At 32.9% G+C, this 25,678-nt stretch overlaps 1 protein-coding gene across 4 annotated transcripts in view; it reads left to right on the top strand.

The window, feature by feature from the left end:
* LOC131843309 (uncharacterized) overlaps positions 1–25,276 on the top strand; it is a 39,054-nt gene extending 13,778 nt beyond the window's left edge. For 2 of the 4 annotated variants that reach the window (XM_059191932.1, XM_059191931.1), the window contains 5 exons: positions 20,434–20,590; positions 21,520–22,090; positions 22,789–22,851; positions 23,134–23,289; positions 24,368–25,276. In XM_059191932.1, coding sequence (XP_059047915.1) covers positions 20,434–20,590; positions 21,520–22,090; positions 22,789–22,851; positions 23,134–23,289; positions 24,368–24,478 — 1,058 coding nt within the window. In that variant the 3' untranslated portion in view covers positions 24,479–25,276. Of the gene's footprint in view, positions 1–8,101; positions 8,384–20,433; positions 20,591–21,519; positions 22,105–22,788; positions 22,852–23,133; positions 23,290–24,367 lie in introns of those variants that run through there. The other 2 variants (XM_059191934.1, XM_059191933.1) reach the window with 2 other exon arrangements.
* The last annotated feature ends 402 nt before the right edge of the window (positions 25,277–25,678 follow it).

The following is a 25,678-nucleotide window of genomic DNA, read 5'->3' as shown; positions in this document are numbered from 1 at the left end:
TATAACTGTGAAAGTAAGTCTGTTTGTCTTTCTGTCAGTCTTACGCTCCAAAACAAAACAAAAATTTAAATGAAATTTAAAAAATTTAAACACAGTTAGTTTACACCCGGACAAAGAATATAGGGTACTTTTGAATGTGAAAAAAATATTTGTAAGAGGGTTGCAATGGTACACTGTATGGAAGAATCGTCATTTTTTAAAACTAGAAGTTTGAGACTCATTTTTAGACATTCAATGTTTGTAAAATTTTTACTCTGAGGGGGAGGGGGGGTAGTAAAATAAAATAGGGAATGAAAGTTATTGTGGAAATTTGCTGTTTGTGTTATTGTGGAAGCTAGAACGATTAAACTTTTTTCTTTGTCTATTTTAGTTTTTATTAAATATTACTGATATTATACATGTGAAACTTTTGTTTGTCTGTTTGTCTCGCTTACACGCCAAAAAAACTGAACCGATTTAAATTGAAATTTGAAACAGACATAGACAGACTAGATCCTGAGAAAGGACATAGGTTACTTTTTAATGTGAAAAAGGGTTGCAAGAGGATTGAAAGGGTAGATCCAAGGTCATATAGATGTATCGTCATGTTTAAAGCTAGAAGCTTGAAATTTATTTTTTAGCCTATTGATTAAATATTTATTTTTATTTTTTATCATTTTTTAAGCTAAAATGATGAAACTCATTTATTTGACTTATATTGTGTTAATTGAGTTAAATATTTTTTCATTATTTACGCGGACGAAGTCGCGGATACAGCTAGTATATTATAAATGCGAAAGTTGCGAGTATGGATGCATGTTTGTTACTCTTTCACGCAAATACTACTGAACGGATTTTGACGAAACTTTACAGTAATATAGCTTATACATCAGAATAACATATATAAGCTATAAATTTCACTCGGATACAGCTAGTTTTACTATATATTCACACGTAATAAGTACCTCTGCAATATCTACAGATAAGCAACAATATATTATTTAATTTTAGGTGTATTTTAAATTAGTAATATTGTAATTTGTTTTTTCTAAGTTAGTAATTTTTCTGAGAATTAACTATGTTCAGTATCAGTACCAATCCACGTACGTTACAATCTTCAGATTAAATTCCAAGAAGTCATATTTTGTTGTAGATTACCGATACTATATAGGTACCTATTTGGCTAATATTAGATTATTACGTTGCTTGCATTTCATTAGCTCTGATTTCAAATATTTATAATTTCTATATTATTATATACAATTCGTATATTTTACTTATTTATGGCGGCTAATGTAGATTTTCTATTACAATGAGCGTATAATAGTGATAAGAGAAATATTTAAAGCAGTTATCAAAAAAATTTATTTTTACATACATCAAAAACAGTTTAATCTTATCGTAATCGTTTAGTTGTAGTCGTTTTAAAAATCTAAAAAACCATATGGTTTTTAAATTGAATGTTATTAAACTTAAAATTATCTATGGAAATTCTTTATGGTATAATCGCGATAAACTCTTTTTATTATTTTATTTTTTGAAATATTGTTGTTGAAATTGTTTTATTTTAGAATTATTTATGGAGCTGTCCTGAGGAAATGTTACGCGTGGATGTCCTATTTATATTATATTTTAGTTTTTTTAAATGTTCTGTAGGTACGTTGTAATTAGTAAATATTACTTTTTAGGTAGGAAATCTGTAATCTGTACATTGGTAGACGTCACCACGGTAAATATAATTAGCAACTTCTTTTTAATTTATTTAAAACTAGTTTTTACTAGCCGCGACTTCGTTAGCTTGGAATTTTTTCTATTAGTAATCTTAAATATTTTTACAATTAGTAATCTTAAATTGTTTAATTTAAAATCCATAAGGAGTAACAAACTATAATATAAATTTCAGAAATAAAAATATCCGAACTTACTCCATATAACGTTAGCTATTTGCGAGTAAGTTCTGTCAAAATCGGTGTAGTCGTTTCAGATGTTAACAAGAACTGACTTATATTTATTTTTTTATATTTGTATTATGTTGTTCCCTTATATATATGGTACATACTTTTATATACATCTAATGAAAAGTTATAAATTTGAAATTATATAAAGTTTCAAATTTATAACTATTATTTATTATTTATTTGTACACGTTCTGTCATTTAAATAATGACGTTGTTATTGAAGGACAGATGTGATAAACATATTTACTAATTAATATAGTTGAATTCAAAACACTTTTAAGTTTTTAACATATCTACTCGTAGCAAAAGTAACAGCACCCATACAAAAGAAACGCTATGAAACTCGCTTGTTATTAACCTTTTAAAAATATATATAATACAACTTCACGTGGCAGGTCACGTGGACATCCAACGCCGTCTCCCTGATTACATTTTGGTTTGTTAAAGATGTTCCCATTTCCGGAGAGTTAGTCGGAAATGTGAATTGACACTGTTGGGCCCATGGCAAGATTCAAACTGGACAAAACCCAACGCCGTCGCCCTGATTAAATTTTAGTTTGTTAAAGATGTTTTCATTATTCATCAGAGAGTCAGTCGGAAATGTGAATTAATACTGTCGTGTCCATGGCAAGAGTCAAACTCACGACCTTTGGTGTATCTGTCTAGCAATGTAGGAAGTCAAGAAGAACTTATACTTCTAAGATATCTTCCTTAAAAATATAATTTAACTAGCGCGTGGAAATGAAATTTATTTTTCTAAAATAGAAGAATTTTTCTAAAATTAAAGTAGCCTAAGTTCCTCCTTATTACATCAGCTACCTGCCTAAAAAAACTCCCGTCAAAATAGGTCTAGCCATTTCAAAGATTAACCGGAACAACCAGACAGACAAAAATTATAAAAAATGTTATTTTGGTATAAGTACCGTATATATAATCATATGCATGTAGTAAAAAATGGCTATTTCAATATTACAAACAGACACTCTAATTTTATTTATAAGTATAGATGTATAGATGAGTTTGTTTATACCATTATTAGATTATGTAGGTATGTATGTAGGATTGCGGAAAATATCGATAATATACTATTATATAACAACCCAGAAGCTTGTAATTTTCCATTGATAGCTTTTCTTTTATTTATTAAATTAATACAATATAAACTTACCAAATTGGCAACATATCATTATTACATAGTATATTACCATTATTAATAAATAAAAAAACTGTCGCTGTCGCTGTTTGTCCCTATGTATGTTTAAATCTTTAAAACTACGGTATAAAACACATTATTAATAAAAAAAAGTCGCTGTCGCTGTTTGTCCCTGATGTATGCACTACGCAATGTATTTTGAAGCGGTTGTTGTAGAGAGATTTTAGATAGAGTGAAACTTTTTGTTGTTTATGTTTTCTTTTTATTTTATTTGTTTCTCTATTGTGTTTATTATCACATTTTTTGGATTATGATATTAAGTAGTACTTCAGCCGCGATTTGATACGGCCAAAGTTTTAATTGTTTAATGTGTTCCTTTGGAGGGGATGCTCAATTAAGAAATAAATACATATATATTATACTAGCTGTTCCCGAGACTTCGTCCGCGTGGAATTGAGCTTTATTTTTCTAAAATAAAAGTAGCCTAAGTTACTTCTTATTACGTCAGCTACTTACCAAAAGTCCCGTCAAAATCGGTCCAGCCATTTCAGAGATTAGCCGGAATAAACAGACCGACAGACAGACAGACAAAAATTGTAAAAAATGTTACTTTGATGTATGTACCGTATTTATATTCATATAGTAAAAAACAGACACTCCAATTTTATTTATAACTATATATATAGGTATTAATAAGTATATATATATCATATTTTATATACATTAGTTAGTAGTTAATATTGTTTATAATGTTAGTATAAGTTGGTTATTCCTTCCTACTGTGTTGTAGTGTCAGATTACATTATTGTAAGCACAACGTGCCTCTAGAGTCATCAGAACTAACAAGATGGTGCTCTGTACTGAGAATCTGGAATAAGCAAAATTGTATGATACTGTGTGGGAATAAATATCAGTCAATTAAAGCATATTTTATTTATATTTTGATTGATTTGACAGCTCCGGTGGTCTAGCACGCCACTTTACCTCCGATGGTCGCGGGTTCGATTCCTCGCATGGTGCAAACATTTGTATTCATGTGTATGATTGTTTGATTAGTCTGGGTGTTTTCTATGTATAATAAGTATATTTACGAAAAAAAAATTATGTATTTATATCAGTTGTGTAGCACTCATAACACAAGCTCTGCTTACCGTGGGACTAGATGGCGCTGTGTTAATTGTGCAAGGTTACTTTTTTTTTTATTAATATTGAGATATCTAAGTGGGTAGAAATAGAAATAATCTTTATTCAAATAAACTCAATACAAGCACTTTTGAATAGTCATAGTTTTTATTCTACCACTCATTCGGAACGCAGACACATCATAAGAAGAACGTGCAAGAAACTTATGTGTATGTTGCTTCTGTATTGCTTCCTTACATCATGAGGGATTTTCTCGAATAAAATCTCTATAAAATAATTCTTCTTATATATAAAATTCTCGTGTCACAGTTTTCGTTCCCATTCTCCTCCGAAACGGCTTGACCGATTCTCATGAAATTTTGTGAGCGTATTGAGTAGGTCTGAGAATCGGCCAACATCTATTTTTCATCCCCCTAAATGTTAGGGGTAGTCCAACCAAATTTTTTTTATTTTTTAGACAAATTTTTAATTTTTATTTTTTTATTATACAACATACAAAAATACATACAATCCTAAATTTTCACCCTTCTATCATCAACCCCAATTTTTTTTATAGCGTTATTAATTTATATGGCAAAACAACGTTTGCCGGGACAGCTAGTATAATATATAAAAAAGGCTAGCGGTGTTAAATATACCTAATATTATTATTATATTAATTCCGTTGTATTTTTTTTACAAATACAACTAATGATTAGGAAATTCATACTCAAAATTATTTATTTCATATAAGACATTTCCGGTCTCTAATGCATGTAATTTTTTTTTATCACCATCCGTACCATCCAGTTCGGATACCTGAGAAAATTAACTGGTACATAGTTTATACGTTATCATTATTTTTTAATTTAAAAAATAACATACTGTTCAAATGTGTGTATGTCTAACATATTTAAAATATCGAATATCTCATGTCAGAGGAATTACCACCAGGTAAGGTCGTCCCAAATAATCGTTTATAGAGTAATAGGTTTTATTTGTTAAGTATTTCTTTAAAAACAATATTATATTATGATAATCGTTTACACAGTAATAGGTATTATTCATTATTTCTTTAAAAAAATGTATGAATACAATAAAACACGTTAGGAAATGTTTTGAGTGTAGTTCTTGACGCTTGTAAAACAAAATGTCCGCCCATATTCGACGTCACGATCGTTCATACGAATGCGATATGATATTTAGTTACCGAGTAAGCTATGGACACAAGTTGTAAACTTAGTTCGAGATACACTGCTAAATTACATATAACTCTATATATCGCACAATAAGGCATACATTCGTTTGCTGCTATTATGTAATATTATTAATGTATAATATATCACTTTTTTTTAATAACGCAACTTTATTAAATCTTCTTTATGGCCAGTACTTAAGGTAAAAAATAGACTACTCTTCTTATTTTTAATTTAAATTAGTTGTTCATACGCGTTGATTCTAAATTGCCAGTTTATTAAATAACTAAAATTTCCTAACTAACTAGCATACATAAAAAAATTACGTCGATATTTGTTTATATGTAGTTAATTTTAGAATCCGTAATTATCTTAAATTAAAAAACACGATTTCATCACATCGGGCAAAATTTTCATAAACCTACGCGCGCAAAAAACTACGTCCGGTACTGCGTCGACTCTATACGCGTCGACGACGTATTAATTATAACAATTTTTTAAAACTCATTTCATTGATGGTTTTACAGTAAAATAAAGCACTACATTTCAATAATATAAGCAATGTATGTTATTAATTTGCTAGAACCAGAATTTTGAATTTCGAAGAACGCAATGGCGGGGAATTGCGGCGTTCGTGACTCAATATAGACTAACTTCACATCGCATCGACTGAACACAATTATATTTGTATTACATTGCTCGTTCAAACTAGGCTTGTAATATATCGTTTAAATACATTGCGTGCCTGGTATATTACGTGATACGATATGTCGTTCGACTGTGAAAGTCATATTTATTCATAGGTACGATAGTATAGTATACGTTTATAAGAGTTACCTATGTGATATCATTTTGATATTCAAGGAAATATATAGTGTGGGCATTATAAAATTACTTGTTAATAGTCTTGTGTACCTTAGTTAGCGACTCGGAACGCTTACTTTAGGTTTAGCTTACGGTTCACTGGTGCGGTTCGTTCGCTCCCGAATCGAATCAAAGTCTATTAAGTATTCTTAGTTTTTAGCAAGATATAGTATTTTATGAACTGAATTAAAGCAGAAAGTTCCGCGAACTAGTTCTGCAAGCGTAGTTCGTCTTTGGGATCGCTCTTTCTAATTATTAATATTTATACTAAGTTCAATACCAAAACATTGTTTGACAATTTATGATTAATTAAACAGTGCTTTGTTAATGAACTTGAAAATTAATAATGTACCACAAAGTTCGGTATTGCTATTGCTAGTACTCTGTGCTACGTCATAAGCAAACAACTGTATTGGTATCACATGATTCCATAATTAAATTATTGTGCAACAAATTTGATATTATATTCAACCGGGACCAAATTTAAATTTGTATAGCATTTTTTTTTTGTAATGGATTGTTTCCAAGGTCCTTCCTGGGAACTAGAATAGGTTTTCTTTATTGAGTCATAATGGAATGGTGCATCCGCTAACGGTTTACGCTGGCGGGGGCCAGTGGAGGATGAGTTGAATATGAGGTCAGAATAGTAGCCCACATTGGTAAATTCACCAGAAATTTATCATGATAGTTTCTAGGAGGAACCGCATATACATATATCAAGCTGACATAGTACATTGTTAGCAATAGTGTTATCAGTCCACATTACTAACAATCGCCTTCCCCCCAGGAACAGGTTAGACAGATGTACCCACGTCTACTACTTTGTAAGAAGATTAATTTACAGTTTAAATACGTTTTGTATACTCTAATAAATAATAACAAATTGTTATTGTGGGCACAGATAAATTTATAATTTTAATTTTCGAACACTAACAACTCGTTTCTGTGCACATAGAGGAAAAATAAAATTTTATTTTTCAAACACTAATAATTCGTTATTGGGCACACAGAAGAAATATAGTTTTAATTTTTCGAACTATAACAATTCGTTAATATGTACACAGATAAATTTATAATTTTAATTTTCGAACAATAATGTTTCGCCATTGTGCATACAGAAAAAATATAATTTTAATTTTCGAACAAAGCTGATGGATCCGCAATATTCCGCAAGCAGCTGACTCATTCGGCCAGTGTTATGTCGCGAGCGTCGACGTGCAGTAGACCGCGTATCCATGTACTCACACCGACCGCGCCCGCACGCCGAATCTAAATCTTATCGTTTTCCAACGAGTTTATTTGTTTTGTTACTAACATGAGTGTAACAACACAAATCTTGTTGTTTCAACACGCCAAACCTATTCAAAACTATTAAAACTTCCACAAGTAATTAATTCCTCTCTATCTATAATGTAATTATGTGCAAACGGTTACTAACATCGTCTATACAAAATAGATTTTGATTTTTGATTCATAATTACGTAAACTATTTTCTCAAAGTCCTACATTAACGATGTTCGCGCTAATGAAACGTCTAGATAATGATAATGTTGTAATAATATTCCTCTTAAATTAAAAATGTACAGAGTCTAAATAAAACGTAAAATATGTTACGTGTTCGTAACGAAACCTCTGTCATTGGCGGCGAGAGTAGTCAAGTTAACGTCTCGCTTACTACTGACTGACTGGTTCTTACTTCTTGTTTGAAAAGAGAATCTATAGAGCGCGCTCGCATTATAACGTTGCAGGAGAGCGGAAAACTGAACGCGCGCCGTTCCATATTTAAAAACTTTTAAATAATTCACTACTAATATAATTAGCGCACACTGTTCAGTGCTTACATACTTCTTACTCGCTTTGCGTTTTATTATAGCATTATGTACATTGACTTTTGAGTTCGTAATTTAAAAAATATAATTTCATAGTTGTTGATTTTCGTAACATTACTCTATTGTGGTTGGTATTACGAATTTGTGAAATAGATATCTTTTGTTTGAATGAACAATAAATAAGTAGTTTTTGTGATAACATGCCGGATTTGTGAGTTTGTACTGCGGTGCGGTGAGCCATTGCTGTTGATGTTTGTCATATCGTTATTTAGGACATAATGGGTTGGTATATTATTTAATTATATACAATTAGTTGTATAATTTTAATCTGAACATTATTATACATTTACTTATACGTTTGATGTTTGTTTAAATTCTCGTGATTTGGTAGGAACATGCTATTAACATATGGAAAGATCTCGTCTTATTTTTGCAGTTTCATAATTAAGTTTTGTTTAAATAAGTATTACAAGGATTTCAAATTATTATTATCTCCATTTAATTCTATTAATGTTACATTATGAGTAACTATAATAGTATAAATATTATATGTATTTACGTATTGTTTTTATTTTATCTGTATGATTTATTTTAAAGTTACTTATTTTGTTCTTGAAGTATATCCTCAATGAGTACTATATTATGTGCATATTTTAAGACTTTATATTAGAAACTACAAATAAATAATTGCGTGTATGAATGAATGAATGAATAAATAAAAGGTATTCCCGAAAAAGTACATATTACACAAAATATTCAGTTTTAAATGTCAGTCAACTATGTCATATAAAATAGTATCTATATGTAGTGTAAAGCAGAATCTGTATATGGTTAAATGTTTTTTCAATTTTAAAACATGGGTCGAATTTTTATACTACTTTCAATAAAGTTTTATATGTACAACACGTGCACATAATTATATAACATTCATTATATTTTTTTTATACCACGTAAGTGGCAAACGAGCATACGGCCCTATAGACTATAGTACAGACTCGTGCAATGCCGAGGTATGGTGCTAGTTTTGTCGTATATAGTTGTTTGGTATTAATTGTATAGGTATAGACAGGCTGCCATGAGGTGTGCGACCTCACTGGAGGTCGGCGTCGATACGTTCCGCTTGAACACTGAATTTTCCATTTTTAATTTTGTAACAGATTAAAACTCGTTATATCCTATGAGCGACCATGACCAAAATGGGAATTTTATAGAAAGACCTATTTTCTTATGGATGATAATGGAATGGTGCATATGCTTGCGCTAACGGTTTACGCTGGCGGGGCACCAGTGGTGGATGATAAGATTAGCATGAGGTCAGGTCAGTTAGCCCATCATGACAAATTCACCGAGAATTTATCACGATGATTTCCAAGAGGAACCGCGTGGAAGTCAACCTAATAAGGTACATTGCTAGCTATAAGATCATCAGTCTACTTTACTAACAATCCTGTTTCGCCCTTCTTGTGTCTATTATTATGCGGTTTGGTAACAAAGGTGTGCATTCTAGTAGTTTAGTGTAACGTAGAGCAATGCTAGTTAGGTTGTTTATACAATAAATAATAACATTGAGTGAAATTTATAGTCACAGTACCTATATATATTAAAGAACACATGTACTGTTCTTTAATATATTGTTTCTTCCTTTTCTTTGCTGTATGTTACAAATAAAGTATATTCTATCTATCTATTTATCTAAAACTAGCTTCGTCTTCGTCCGCGTGGAATATAACAAAAATGTTAATTTTTCTAAAATAAAAGTAGCCTAAGTTATGTCTTATTATATCAGCTACCTGCCAATAAAAGTCCCGTCAAAATCGGTCCAGCCATTTCAGAGATTACCCAGAACAAATAGACAGACAGACATAAATTGTAAAAAAATTTGGTTGGTGTATGTACCGTATTTATATTCATATGCATGTAGTAAAAAAAGGTTATTACAATATTACAAACAGACACTCATTTTTTATTTATTTATATGTATAGGTAATATAATTACAATACAGTAGAGTATAGGTTGAGATAGAGTATGAGTGTTTTTTTATATTCAAGATATAAAAAAAAAACTCATAAAAGATTATACCTTTAACAAAGAATATTCTTTTTTTTTAGTTGGGTATGTTTAAACTGTAGTTGTATCTAATATTATACTGCATCACAAAGAATGTTTATTCGAAAAATAGATTCTAAAGTTTAGATGTTAAAGTTAATTTTCCAAATATTGTAATTGTAGAGTTAATTCAGTATTATCTGTAACTAATTGTATGTCTATATACGTCTTCAGCATCTTATGAACTTTTTCATGTCTCCGGAGTGTAATTTGCCAGATTTGAGTACCAGTAGGTTGTGCATATCTTTACATAATATAAAACGAAAGTCGCAGCCGCTGTCTGTTCCCTTATATCTTTCAAATTACGCAACGGATTTTAATGCAGTTTTCAGCAATAGATAGAGTGATTCAAGAGGAAGGTTTATATGTATAATACATACGTGTTATAGTATAGAACAAGCCGGGAAATTGAAAGATTTGTAATGCATCCGTGCGTAGTAGGGACGAGTTGCTATATGTTATCATTATATATAATATATAACTTGAACTACGCAATTATATATTACATCAGGCAGACGGTCGTTTATCCATCCATATTGAAATTAATTTAGATTTATTGTTGTAAATACAAACTTCAAATTCAAAAATCATTTATACATGTAGGACATTTTAGCTGCTTATGAACGTCAAATTTTTTATATGAGTTGTATTTTTACCTATCGTCCAAACTGTTCTAATTTTAAATGAGGATTATACTTTTTCTACTTCAATCAATGTGCCTAATACGGTCCCTTAATCCATTACATTTAAGACATTCTAATCTGAATATATTTTTTAAATCTGTTAAAATACCAGTTTATTTACAATGTAATAATTTTTCCCTATCGTAGGAGAACTGTCTATGTCTTTATTTACATTAAATGAACATTAAATGAAAATCCCGTGCATAAACAACTATTGCCATGCACGCTCGTCATTCAAATAGTCGTTCAGTGAGTAATAGGCTTTGCTCAGTAAATATGATTTAACAGTTGTTTTGAATTTATTTAAAGGTTAGAAAGAAAATAAATTAATGTAGTTACAATCGGTTTTATAATTAAAGTGAAAAGAGAAACGAAACTAAAAAGAGTGTAGGTAACTGGGCTCCTAGACGGGGGAAGGGGATTCTTAATGTAACAACCCCATTGCTAGCAATGTACCTTGTCATGTTGACTTCCACGTGGTTCTCCCTAGAAACCATCGTGATAACTTCCTGATGAATTTGTCACGATGGGCTAACAGACCTGACCTCATGTTCATCTTATCATCCTCCACTGGTACCCCGTCAGCGTATACCGTTAGCGCTGGCGGGTGCACCACTCAATTATCATCCATAAGAAAAAAAGGAACTCCTAGATAGGTTAATAACTTGTATTTGGGAGCATCACCGTATAATAACTAATAAAAGTTAATCATAACTTATTACTTTAATTGATTTATACTATTTTGCTTCAGTCCGCTACGAAGAGCATATTTGAGGCCACAAATATTCAGTTCGGAAACCTGACCACCTCTACTAGAAGTGTTATGACCTTCACTATTAGTGATGATAACGAGCTTCTCTATTGGTGATCAAATTTCGACTTGAGAATCTACACCTATATTGCGACAAATTTTTCGCCTCTGACCGAGGTATCCTCAGGCATTGACTAGAGGGGATATAGCTTAGAAGCCTAGTGTTATTTTCGGCGACCAATCTTCTTCGAATAGTTCGGCATTAAACGAAATAAAATAAATCCATTTTAGGTTTTTTTGTACAATTAAGTTATGTATATATAGTAAGATAATGTAAATTTTTATTGTTTATTAGTTATTAAAATATTTAAATTATCAGTCATAACACTAATATAATTAACGAGACTATGTAAGTATAAATCCATTAATAATGATGAAGACTTCCGCAAAAGAACACCTGATTCGGTAATGCATAATCCTAAACCCAATGTAATGTGATCGAAACATACGGCAATCAGAAATAATGTTTACATATAACAAAATCGTGACGAAGCGAAAGCTGATTGTTTTTGAGTAGAATGTTTCTTTTTTCACTGAGTATGTTTTAAAATGTGTGTCTACTTATGGTCTAATGAAATTTTAGACTAGCTGTACTCGCAACTTCGTCTGCGTGGAATTTAACTTTATTTTTCTAAAATGAAAGTAGTCTAAGTTACTCCTTATTACATCAGCTACCTGGCAATGAAAGTCCCGTCAAAATCGGTCCAGCCATTTCAGAGATTAGCGGGAATAAACAGACACATAGACAAACATTGTAAAAAATATTATTTTGGTGTATATACCGCATTTATATTCATATGCATGTAGTAAAAAATTGTTATTTCAATATTACAAACAGACACTCCAATTTTATTTATATGTATAGATGTATAGATAACTAACCAACGAATTGAAATTCTATACTAATTCATCGTTTGAAGATCGAACCCACGACCATCGGAAAATGAAGCGGCACGCTAAACCGCTCGACCACCGAGGCCGTCACTGCGAATGTATTAATAACATTATTTCAATTTATCTTTTCCCGTTTAATACACAATATATGCAATGAACTGTGGTTAAAATATATATTCAAGTAGTCCATTAGATATAAATTTAGAAACATAGAATGTTTAATAACGCGACAAACAAGTCGTTTAATCTGTATATAGGTAATTATGATAACTAGAAAAAGAAATCAAAATAACATTATCATTAGTGAAAAATATAATTAACTAACTGTTAACAGTCAGTTTTGTTGCCTGTATAATTATTTTTTTCGTTAATAGAAATTTATTAGTGGACGCCGAGTGGTAGAAATTCAACCATAATTTATGGTTAATTGAACTTACCAAGCGAACTTTAACCAAAATACATTGTTTTTGTGTGTATATTTTTAAATAATTATATTTATATAACATAAATTATATGTGTACAGAGATTTTGTTTAGTTATTTATATATTGTAGTATTATTATCACAAATTTTCTAGTTCTACCCAAAGATTAGCTGGTAGAGTAAATGCCATATGACATTAAGCTCGCCTCTTGTACACTCTTTATAGTGCAATAAAGAATAATATATATATATCCTTTTTATATGCAGAATAATTGAAATTCAAATTCAAAAATCATTTATTCAAATAGGACATTTTAGCCGCTTATAAAGTCGAATTTATTACATTATAATTTTAATTTTTTCCCTACCGTGCAGTTCGGTATATAGAAGAACTGGCAAGAAACTCAATTGAATTACTTTTTTTTAAAAAGCTCGTTTATTTACAATGTATATTTACATAGGTGTCTATGTCTAACATTAAATGAAAATCCAGTGCATGAACAACTATTGCCATGCACGCTCGGCATTCAAGTAATCGTTTAGTAAGAAATAGGCTTTACTTAGTAAATATGATTTAACAGATGTTTTGCATTTATTTAAGGGTAATTCCAATATATCCTATGGGTATCTTATTGTAAATTTTTATACCTATTCCCATAAAACTATATTAATATTTAATTAATTATAACTACTACTCTAAAATAATGACAACTAGTGACTTGCACCGTTCCACGTAACGTTGACTTAGTAACAACTCGTTATTTTTTTTTTATCTAGTCCAAATGAAATCTGACTTGTGTGCTGATGCCATAAGAACACCGTCTACATGCTATACTTAAATCTCGAGGATGCAACACTAGAGTATAATTAATTTAATATTTATTAAGATTTTTTATATATATTCTCTGGTCCATTCTCGCGGCATTTACCACTTTCTATCTCTCCTCTACTCAAAGGTTGTCTGGAAGAGATTGTTTACACGATAAGACCGCCTTTTGACATTCATTCATTCATAATTTAAGAGCTACGCTCTTGTCGGTGGAACTCATGCCACTTTATCTTCCATCACGCTCTTTAATTTTTGATACGACACGACTCCCATTTTGTACTTGATTTGTTTGATGTAGCTGTGCCTTGGTCTTCCCCTCCCCCTCTTTCCTTCTATTTTTCCCTCAATAATAATTTTCATGAAATCATCAAGTGTCCCAACATTTTTCCTGGTCTATTTTCTATTGTGTTCAATATCTGCCTTTTTTCTTTTACCCTGTGTAGTACTTCTTCGTTACTTACTTTATTCTTCCAGCTAATTCTTTCCATCCTTCTCCAACACCACATTTCAAAATCCAGTATGTCCCTTTCTTTTTTATTTCATGTCCACGTCTTACACGCATACAAGGCTATACTCCAGATATAGATTTAATAAATCGTTTCCGTGAGGTCTTTCATATTTTAGCGCGTTAAAGGTATTTTTTTTTGTTGTTAATTGCTTTTTGTTGCCAGTGCTATTCTTATTGTAATATCTGTGGTACATCTGGAGTCGCAGGTGCCTAGATATTTGAATGTGTATATATTATGTGTCGTCTTTTGACAAATCATATTAAAACAAATAATATTAATCTATTCTCAATTTGACCACAGACTAACAATAAACAAAGGAGTATATATGCGTGTTGTTAAATACGCCATGTATTAAATACACACGCATATATATCTTAGTGTGTGTTTTTTTTTTAATTTAAAAAATATTATTTTCTAATAGTTATCTGTCATGATAAATTAAACCTTGTGAATTTTCCACGATATATTTATACACCAGTGAGAGTAGTTAAGTATTCTAACCAGATGCCTGACCTCATGCTCATCTTATCATCCTCCACTGTTGCCTCGCCAGCGTGAATCGTTAGCGCGGGCGGGTGCACCATACCATTATCGTTAAAAAACCTACTTATACATACCTATATGCAAGTATTGACAAGCAAAATACATGCAGTTGTATCATGTTATAGCATAGCCAGTCGTGTTTGCGGAAAAATATTATTTTAATATTTTCCTACATTGACAACCCAAAAGCTATCTGTATTTTTCCAAACAGATCGAACTTTACGTATTCTTTTCTTTTTTATCTGTATAATACAGTTCCTGTGCTATATCTATATGTGAGTAAGAAGGAAAGTCCTTAAACTTTTCCCGCGCAAAACCTGTTGTTCATTCTCTATGGAATTTCCAAATATCAATAAACTTGAATAACGATGTAATTTTTTGCGGTGATACCAGATCTTATCTATCGGGGTTTTCCCCACTGATTTGGGGGATTTTATGGTGAGGGAGTGGAGGGAATTTCGAAGGTATTTGTTAGGGAGAGATTAAAAGGTGACTGGGGGGTTTTTTAAATAGACGATAACGAAATGGCACTTCCACTAATTGTATAGTCTGTAGGACACTAGTGGTGGATGATAAGATGACTATGAAGGCAAGTCAGTTCGCCCATAATATTGTTCTATGAGCACCGCGTGGAGATCGATTTGTCATTGATAACAACGGGGATCCAGTTTCTGTAACGAATGATAAAATTGCGAGTTTTTGGCACGCAATGTACATTACTAAGGATTCTTCAAAATCACAACTTTTTGGGAATTTTGGACAAACTTTGGGGGAAATACAGACGGTAATCTGGCTACACTGGTTTTTTGTCGTTTACATTTATTATTCGTGTATTTTTCGGTGCTATTATTATGTTAATGACCTTGTTGTTTTACATAACGTTAAGAATCTATTTTAATAATTAAAGCAAAGCCTATTTACTTTGTTACTAATTATATTGACGAAACATTTTAAAATTGACATTGTATTAGGAGGCGACACTACGTGCTATTTCGTAACGAACACACAAACTTTCAATAACATATCAGTAGGCTCAAATAAATTTAATTTTAAGTATTTTTTAATGGTATTTTATTTTCTCTACCACTAATTAAGTTTGAGATTCTTGCGTGTTGCTTTTTAAAATAAAAGTTATACAACTTGACATATTTAAGATTTTTAAGAATTAAGTTAGAATATATTAACTGAAAGTATTATTTATTTATTAAAACTTTAATACACAAATATACTTATGGCGGATTTAACACCCTACGGCATTTTCTCCCATGCCAAGGGAGATTATACGGGTAGTGCATTTAAAAAAATAATTAAGTTATAGTTTACATGTAAAAACTTGTACAGATGTATTTTTTTGTGGATAATAATGGAATGATGGGGGCATCATTCCATTATTATCCACAAAAAAATATGGTTGCGCCTGCGCTAACGGTTTACGCTGGCGGGGCACTAGTGGAGGATGAACAGATGAGGTTAGGTCAGTTAGCCCATCGTGACAAATTCACCAAGAATTTATCACGATGGTTTCCAGGGGGAACCGCGTGGAGGTCAACCTGACATGGTACATTGCTAGCAGTGGGGTCATCAGTCCACAGTAATAACAGTGTTTTCAGACAGTGCGGCTAAGGCAATTTGCTCAGTGGTGAAGTGATGTAGTTATTAGTTTCAGGGTAAAATGGGAATGTACTTATGTAGTTCTAGTTTGTACAAGTCCCTAAATTTGAAATATATAAACAAAAAGTCTTATTGTTAATTAATAACAATTAAATTTTTTGTACACTTTCAAGTGACTATTATTCTTTATAGATAATAATGTAGATATAACTATAAAACACCGCAACAACTTTATCAGTAACTTTATCAATAAGTATGTACCTACTTACATACCAAAAAAGTCGATGAAAATAGTATGAGTTTTTTTTATGAGTCATAATGGAATGGTGTACCCTCCTGTGCGTACGGTTTACGCTGGCGGGGAACGATTGGACGATGTTATGATGAGCATGAGGTCAGGTTAGTTAGCCTATCGTTGCAAATTCACCAGCGACTTCAAGATGGTTTCCAAGGGAAACTGCGTGTAGGTCAACCTGACATTGTACATTGCTAGCAATGGGTTCATTAGTCCACATTATTAACAATCCTGTGTGCCCGTGACGCATCATTGTGGGCTTTCGTTTCGTAATACTCTTTGTGTATACAAAACTAGCTTTTATTCACGTATTCGTTTGGCATTCAACTTTTGTTTTTTATTAACGAATATAATTTCTAAATCTAGCCAAGTTACTCCTGATAATAGCAACTTTCGGGGGGAAGGGGATCGTTAGTAATTTGGACTGACTGATAACCCCATTGCTAGCAATGTACCATGTTAGGTTGACTTCCACACGGTACCCCCTGGAAACCGTCATGTTAAATTCCAGGTGAATTTGCCAGGATAGGCTAACTGACCTGACCTCATGCTCATCTTATCATCCTCCACTGGTGATCCGCCAGCGTATACTGTTAGCGCAGTTAGCGGGTGTCAGCGGGTGAACCAAACCATTATCATTCATAAAAAAAAGTAGGTGCGTTTTTCCTCTAAATGAGTAGTTAAATAAATTCATACATACATCTACATAATACCCTTTTATATTAAGGTGTCTTAAGGGCGACAACGCGCAGGTGATAACCCTACTGGTTTTGGCGTTTGTAGGCTACACTAGCCGTTTACCATCAGATGCGCCATATGCTTGTTTACTACCTTTATGGCATTACAAACATTTGTTTTTTTAATATTTATTTTATTTTAAATAACATCTATTCAAAAGAGCAACACAACTTTCTTGCTCATTCTTCTTGTGATGAGACTGCGTTCCGAATGAGTGGTAAAATAAAAAAATGTGACTATTCAAAAGTGCCTATGCCTATATTGAGTTTATTTGAATAAAGATATTTCTATTTCTATGTATATATGTATAAGAAAGTTGGAAGTGTATTATTAAATTAAAAAAATTATTTGTATACCTACATCGTAGGTAGTAGGTACTGTTATTATATTGTATAAAGCAAACAATTGTTCTTATATTTCCAATATGAATGTACTAATAACCACAACAATAATATTTTTAATCATCTTATCATCCTCCAATGGTGCCTCGCCAGCGTAAACCGTTAGCGGAGGCGTGAGCATTACTCCATTATCATCCGACGACCTCGGTGGTCTAGCGGTCTAGCACACCGCTTTACGTCCGATGGTCGCGGGTTCGATTCCTCGCACGGCACATTTGTATTCATGAGTATGATTGTTTGTATCGGTCTGGGTGTTTTCTATGTATATATAATATATATATATATATATATATATATATGAAAAAAAAATCTATGTACTTGAATCAGTTATCTAGTACCCGTAACACAAGCTTTAGCTAGCTTAACTTGGGACTAGATGACGCTGTGTGAATTGTCCTGAGATTATTATCCTTATAAAAAATACACACATTATTTTTAAAAATAACTAAATAAATATATTATCATGCCAAATTTCATATATACTTCAATTCAATTAACGTTTCATTTATTGATAGCCTTGTTGGTCTAGCAGTTTAGCACACCGCTTTACTTCCGATAGTCGCGGGTTCGATTCCTCGCACGGTACTCATTGGTATAATTGTTTGGGTGTTTTCTATATATATAATGTATGTATTTACAAAAAAAAAAACTATCTAAGTATTTATGTCAGTTGTCTAGTACCTATAGCACAATCTTTACTTGCCGTGGAACTAGATGGCGTTGTGTTAATTGTCCAGGGTTTTTTTATTTATTAAAAAATAATTATTGCACTAAGATCGATTTAGTTGTTTAGTTGTAGTTGTTATTTTTTTTAATATTAGTTTTATAACTGTATGTTAATGTGTATTATATAAAACTAGAATTGACCGTCTCCACATATATTGTTGTGTGCTATCGGCTGCCATATTAAATCTTAAGATAATTATTTAGTTTACATACGAAGCGTGTTTGTCGAGTCGTATATACTGGTACTGCGGACAAACGAGCGAGTCAAGTTGAAGGCCGGTGCTGCGTGACTCCACGTTTCGCGCCAAATGGTATTGCCAGGTCATAGTCTTGTTTTTCCTCGAGATTTCCCCAAAATCCAGATCTTGTAGCACTCCAGATCAGCGCAGAAAGACTGTATTATCAGAGGTAAACTAAGATATCGTCGATCATCGTCTCGTTTTCCCCCAAATTTTGCCTAAAATTCTACCAAAATCATTTTATACAAATATCCAGTACAGAAAGATTGTACTACCAAAGGTAGACTGCAAAATTCGTCTGTGTGGAGTATTTCAGTCTCACTTATTTCAGCCACCAAGCAGCTTTCTGTAATCTGTCTTTCGGTTGCAGGATGCAAATTAGGCAGTAAAATTGTAAGATAAAATCCAAAACATCTTAATCCCTGTAGTGTTATTTATATGATTTAGTCTAGTACCCATAATAGGCTCAATTTACCTTGAGACTTAAGGCGTTGTGTGAATTGTGCAGGGGTATTATTTTAAATCCACATAAACATTTGTTTTCCACATTTACACTTATTGGATCAAATTCCCCTCAAATTTGGGGGCAGAACTGTGGCAGTCTGGCATCACCGACGCTAAACTATTATAATTTTTTTTTAGGTTTTGTATCTTATGTTGGGCTAAAAAGGACTTGTATCCAGAGCCGTAAAATATTAAATAAAAAAAAAAACTAACGTTTTGCAAGCTTGCGTCACTTTCAACAAAATAACGTTTATATGAATCTATGTTACTATTTTTTAGCCATATTTGCATGGAATTAAGTATATACATGCATTTTGAAGGTTTTTTAGTATGTACAGTTTCATAATAATCATTAAAATATGTATAAAACTTCATGCTCTTCTTTTTCAACCTTCTTTAAAAAAATGTGTAGGTTTCGTAATTTGACTGTATTGTTATTTTTTTATACTATTATGGTGGCAATCAAGCATACCACCCATCTGACAGTAAACGGTTATAGTAGCCTGTGAACGCCTGAAACACTAGGGTTGTCACGCGCATTGCCAACCTTAATATACCCATTTTATGTATGTTAGAAAACTATTGTACGATTTGATTTTGATATTGACTACCGACCCGTCCCGGCTGCACGCGGATGCTTTACAAATCATTGAATGTCTCGGCTTCTTCTATATTATAAAACGTATGTATTACACATATAAACTCTCCTCTTGGATCACTCGGTCTATTACTGCATTCGTTGCCTACTTTAAAGATATAAGCAATCAGCTGCGACTTTGTTGTATACTATTTAAATTCAAATTCAAAATATCTTCATTCATGATAGGTCTATTACAAACTCCTATGATATGTCAAATATAACGTCAGTTTGGAATGATTTCGAGATGAGAAGAACTGACAAGAAACTCAGCTCGTATTCTTTTCAAACAAATGTTACAATATGCATGTTCACAATAGTACAAATTCATTTTTTAATTCAACTTTGGGATATATGTAAAGATGATTCCGTTTTGTCACCAGGTAAAGAGGTACAGAAGAGATGGCGTTCGATTCGCGACTCGTACACAAAAGCGTACCGGCAGGGCAAGTGCATCCCACCAGAGAACTGCCAGCCCGGCAGCCGTCGCTACCAGTATCACAAGCAGATGGAGTTCCTGCTGAAGGCATTGCAGAGCAAGTTAGTGTATATCATGGTTTACATAACTACAAGTCGTGCTCGCGGTTTAATCCGCGTGAAATTTATAGCCTATGTTATTCTGATGTATAAGCGCATCACTCATCCCGCCATCCACGCTCACAAACTTTTCCGTTTATAATATTAGTAAGATTGTTATACACATAATGTAAAAAAAAACTATATGTATATATGTGTATATACATATATACATAGCTGTGCCCGCGACTTTGTACGCGTATTGTAATGACCAAATAAAGAAAAATTATTCAATTGTCTGACCCAAAAAAGAAAATAGTTTTATCGCTCTAGTTTCAAAAATGACGAATTCCCATACAAACTTTCATCCCCAAATTTTTCGACTCCCTTAAGAGTAACATTTTAACAAACTTTGAATGTCATATTTATTTATATTTAATCAGCAAATAGCAGCCTTAGAAAATAGTTTCAAAATTCTAGTTTTAAAAATGACAATATTTCACACAAACTTTCATCTCCCCTTTCAATCCCTTACTACCCTTTTTCCAATTTTAAAAGTAGCCTATGTACTTTCTCAGGGTCTAGACTATGTGTGTACCAAATTTCATTTAAATCGGTTCAGTGGTTTAGGCCTGAAAGCGTAAAAATTTTAGATTAAAATATTAGAAAGGATAAATGTGTTTATATTTATATAAATCGTTAGCTATCTTACTAATATTATAAAAGTGAAAGTTTGTGAATATGGATGGATGCGGGGTTAGATTTTTGTTACTCCTTCACGCAAACACTACTGAACGGATTTTGATGAAATTTTACAGTCATATATGTATATATTTTTTTTCGGGACGATTCTCTCATGCAATTTGCGTTCCTTAAAAAATACTGTCGAAATGGAAACCTATTTGTTTAAAGTCGGTGGATAAATAAATAAATATACTATTTCACTTTTTCAGGAAACCAAGATATTCCCAAGACAAATATGAATCGTTCTCTGAAGTGTCCAACTCACCACAACATCCGCCGCCTGAAGATATCATTCCAAAGATAAAGAACGAGATCATAGACAAACCGCTGGACTTAAAAACCAAACCGGATATCCCAGAGAAACCAGAAACACTTGACAAATGCAACCAAGCAACCATGAACACTCAAGAGAAGCCGATAGAGTTAAAAAGTCGCTCGCTAGAAATAAAAATTGACGCGAATTCCATATTACCAGATGATCACTTCGACGATGATAAATTGTTTATGAATTCTCTGTTGCCGCTTTTCAAGAAAATGGACGATGATACAAGGTTACTGTGTAGAATCGAGGTTCTAAAAATTATAAGATACGCATTACAAGGTCACAAGTGTTTTGAAGCGCTCAAAATGGCGGAGGACAGCTTTTTCAAAAATAGAATAAGCGGGATTCTGGCCAAGGAGGAAGTTATGGATAGTTCAATGAATTCAAAGTCTAACGATTCTAGATTGTCTATGGTCACCCGGTCGGCCGACGGCACGAGAACTATTAGGAAACGAAGGGTAGGTAATGAAATGTGAGTTACATAAACACAAATAAGTATATAATGGTAAAAGATAAACGAACAACCAGTTCAGTTTCATGACAGTTGTTCCCAAATGAGACTGTAGCCCGACTGCACTCTTCTCTCTATTCTTCTCTTTTAGCATATATTAGTCCACTGCTGGAGGTATGTCTCTTGCATAATTTTCCACTTTCTTCCATCTGTGGCGCATCTTGCCCAGTTTGACCTGTCTTCCTAATGTCATCAGATCATAGGTCTGGTAGTTGGTCTGCCGAACTGAACGATAGGATTACAAAAAAAACTGCATTATGGCAGAAAGGTCCTAAAAGAAAAAATGCTTCTTTTGAGTTTAGAATTTTATTAGTAGTTTAGTGTTTCCGGTTGTATTACTTAACTAAATAATAATAACCCAGGATAATACACAGAGCGCCATCTAAACCCAAGCTAAACAGAGCTTGTGTAATTGGTACTAGACATAAATATATATATACTGATATAAATACATTCATAATGTACATGGAAAACTCAATACAAACGACCATGCCTACAAATGTTTGTATAGTATGAGGAAACGGATCCGCAACCATAGGAAAGTAAGGCAATGTGCTTAACCGCTAAACAACTAAGGCTGTCAACGAAAAATGGCATCTTAAGTATAAAATAATGTATAATATATTGTTTTTTTTTCTATTTTAGGATCGCTCACCGACACCCCTACCAAATCCGATTAAAAGGAGAGGTCCAGGACGCCCAAGGAAGGTATAATTGAGATTTTTATTAGTTATATAGATAACAATCCGTGCTCGTAATACGATGTATATGTGAAATTTCATTAAGATCCATTCAGCGGTTTAGGCACTTCATTCCATTCATTCATTTCATTCCTTTCACACCTTTCATTCCTTTCATTCACTTCATTCACTTCACTCATTCATTCATTTCTTTCACTCATTCATATTCGTCCAGACTCAGTGCTTTATGTTTGGTTATTAGTTTGCGATTCATGGTCATATATATTCATAGCTAGTGTTTCCCCATCAGATCCGCCCCCCTCAGTCCGATTCTGATGAGGAACACCTCGCCAGGAAACGCTGTTCCAAGAAGGTGGCCCCAATGGAACCCCGACTGTCTGAAATGGATGAGTCGCTCAGCAAGGCCACCAGCGTCGCACAACTCTCAACGCCGTTGTTCATGAAGGTAGCGAATTTATTTTTAACAACATTAAAATGTGTAAACATTGAGTTTAGTATATTTTTTAATCTCGGAGAGTAAATGTCAAATTTTTAAATAATGTTACCAGCTATATCGGTGACAGTCAACCTAGTTACCTGGGGTTGTCGCCCTCGCAGTGAATGCCAAAGGGATCCCCCGAGACCCTAACTTTACCCTCCTAGGAGGTACACTGGTCTTCTTCACCCTTCTAGGGGAGTGCAGAAGAAACACTGGCCTTGGTCAAGGTTGGGGCCTAGTAACCTGGTAACTGGGTTGACAGCCTCTTGGGGCGGGTTTCTATCGGGATAGTGCTACCTGCGATACCGTTTTGTTGAATCGTAATTTTTTTAATTTAATTACTTGTTATTTTGTGTATAGTCCGTTTCATTACCTAATGGATTTATATTGTTTTGTGTCATTGTTTAATTCGGCTATCATTAGCATGATGTGTGAGGAGACCACATACATATATTCAATGCGGAAACCTGTCTACCGCTACTAGGAGCGTTATGACCTAATGGTGATCAAATACCGACCGTTGTTGAGTCTACACCCCTATTGCGACAGCTTTTACAATATTTTTCATTGCAGCTCCGCTCCTATTTCTCGTAGCGTAATGTTATATAGCTTAAAGCCTTCCTCGACAAATTTACTATCCAACACAAAAAGGATTTTTCAAGTCGAACCAGTAGTTCCTGAGATTAGCGAGTTCAAACATACTCTTCAGCCTTATTATACTCTATCTATATATATATAAATGAATTGCTGTCGTTAGTCTCGCTAAAACTCGAGAACGGCTGAACCGATTTGGCTAATTTTAGTCTTGAAATAATCCTGGAAGTCCAGAGAAGGTTTAGACGGGATAAAATATGAAGAAATTGCGTAGTAATTAAGTAGTAAAAATAACAATTTTATTTTCCATATAAACTGTCAAATGGCGCGTTCAGAAATTTATTACGTACTACTACTAAACTTCAAAATTCCTTTAATTCTGAAGCGGAACAGTATTAGTGTAGATTTCAAATTTACAATCTGAAACATTCATAGCAATTTATCATTTCAGATGTACAATCTGGAGCGTTCGAAGCAAGCGCCAATGACGTGCTCGACTCCACAGAACATGCAGGTGTCAGTGAAGACGGAACCCGTGGACCCTGAACCGCAACCGAGTTAAATTGTAACCCACAAACCTATGGGTTTAAGTGCTGAGATATATGTAAAATAAGTTTATTAACTGTAACCCGACTACTGACTAAAAGGTAGATACGTAGATGACGTCATATGGTTGACAGGGGGTGGAGGGAGGAGGGGGAAAGGTCCGCAAAGTGTGATGCTATATAAAAAATTGATTAGTTTTAGAGTTCGTTTAGAAATATGAAATGTAGTCACATATTCTTACCCTACTGGTAGGAGTGTTAATTTTTTTTTATTGGTTTTTTATCGAATATCCTAAATATAACTCTAAACCCGCAGCAGGATTTTCAATGCGGCTAAAGGCCAAGTCCCGCCTGATGGATATGATTATAGTTTAAGAGCACCGCTAGGGGTTCGAACCTCGGCTCAAGCCGTCGTAATTTCGATCCCCGTTTGAATTGGACGGGCGATCGATTTCACATTTAAATGTGATCAATTGAAACGGTATGTTAAAGGGGGCCGATAGACGTGGATGGATGAAAGTAATATATACAACATAGAAGATTATTTTTCATCAAAAAATGTCAAGCCATAACTCTACTTTTGCATCGCCGTAGTCGGGTAACAGGTTAAAAAGTTACATTTAAGCGTAGTTCACGGATGCCCCCGAATTGAGGAAGTTGTGATATAAATAATAGACGCTTGGATAGTGATGTAAAGTATAGAATTAGATTGTAAATAAATGCCATTTCTAACCGACTTCGAAAATAGGAGTTGTATTTTTTTATTGTTTACTTTGATAACTTAGGCGTTTATGAAACGTTGTGGATGTTTTTTTTATTTGTATGTATAGTAGATGATAGTATGGTTTTATAAGTTTCATCAAGATCTGCTCAGTTGTCTCTTCAAAACTACTTTTTGATGTGACTGTAGATTTGACTTGTCATAATTCTTAAAATATCAATAAAGATACTTATTTTTAAACTTTCGCGTTTGGTACTCATTATTAATATAAATAAACAAGTTTTTAGGTAAATACATTTATTTACCGTAAAATTATTCGTGTTAAAACCCGTTTAATTATATTAATAATGAATAAAGATGTTTGTATCTAACTTTGTACAGTATAAACATCTAAAATACCAGTATACAACGAACGTGTGATTTAATTTGTACAATCGTTGACTTATCCCAAATGAGGAATTTCTTCCAGTCAACCTTTAAATGACTGACAGGAATT

This window comes from Achroia grisella, unplaced genomic scaffold (assembly GCF_030625045.1).
Source record: "Achroia grisella isolate CSIRO2021 unplaced genomic scaffold, CSIRO_AGI_Agris_v1 utg295, whole genome shotgun sequence".
In the NCBI taxonomy this organism is placed as follows: Eukaryota; Metazoa; Arthropoda; class Insecta; order Lepidoptera; family Pyralidae; genus Achroia; species Achroia grisella.
Note: the sequence above shows the minus strand (reverse complement) of the source record. Positions and strands in the feature narration are given on the sequence as shown.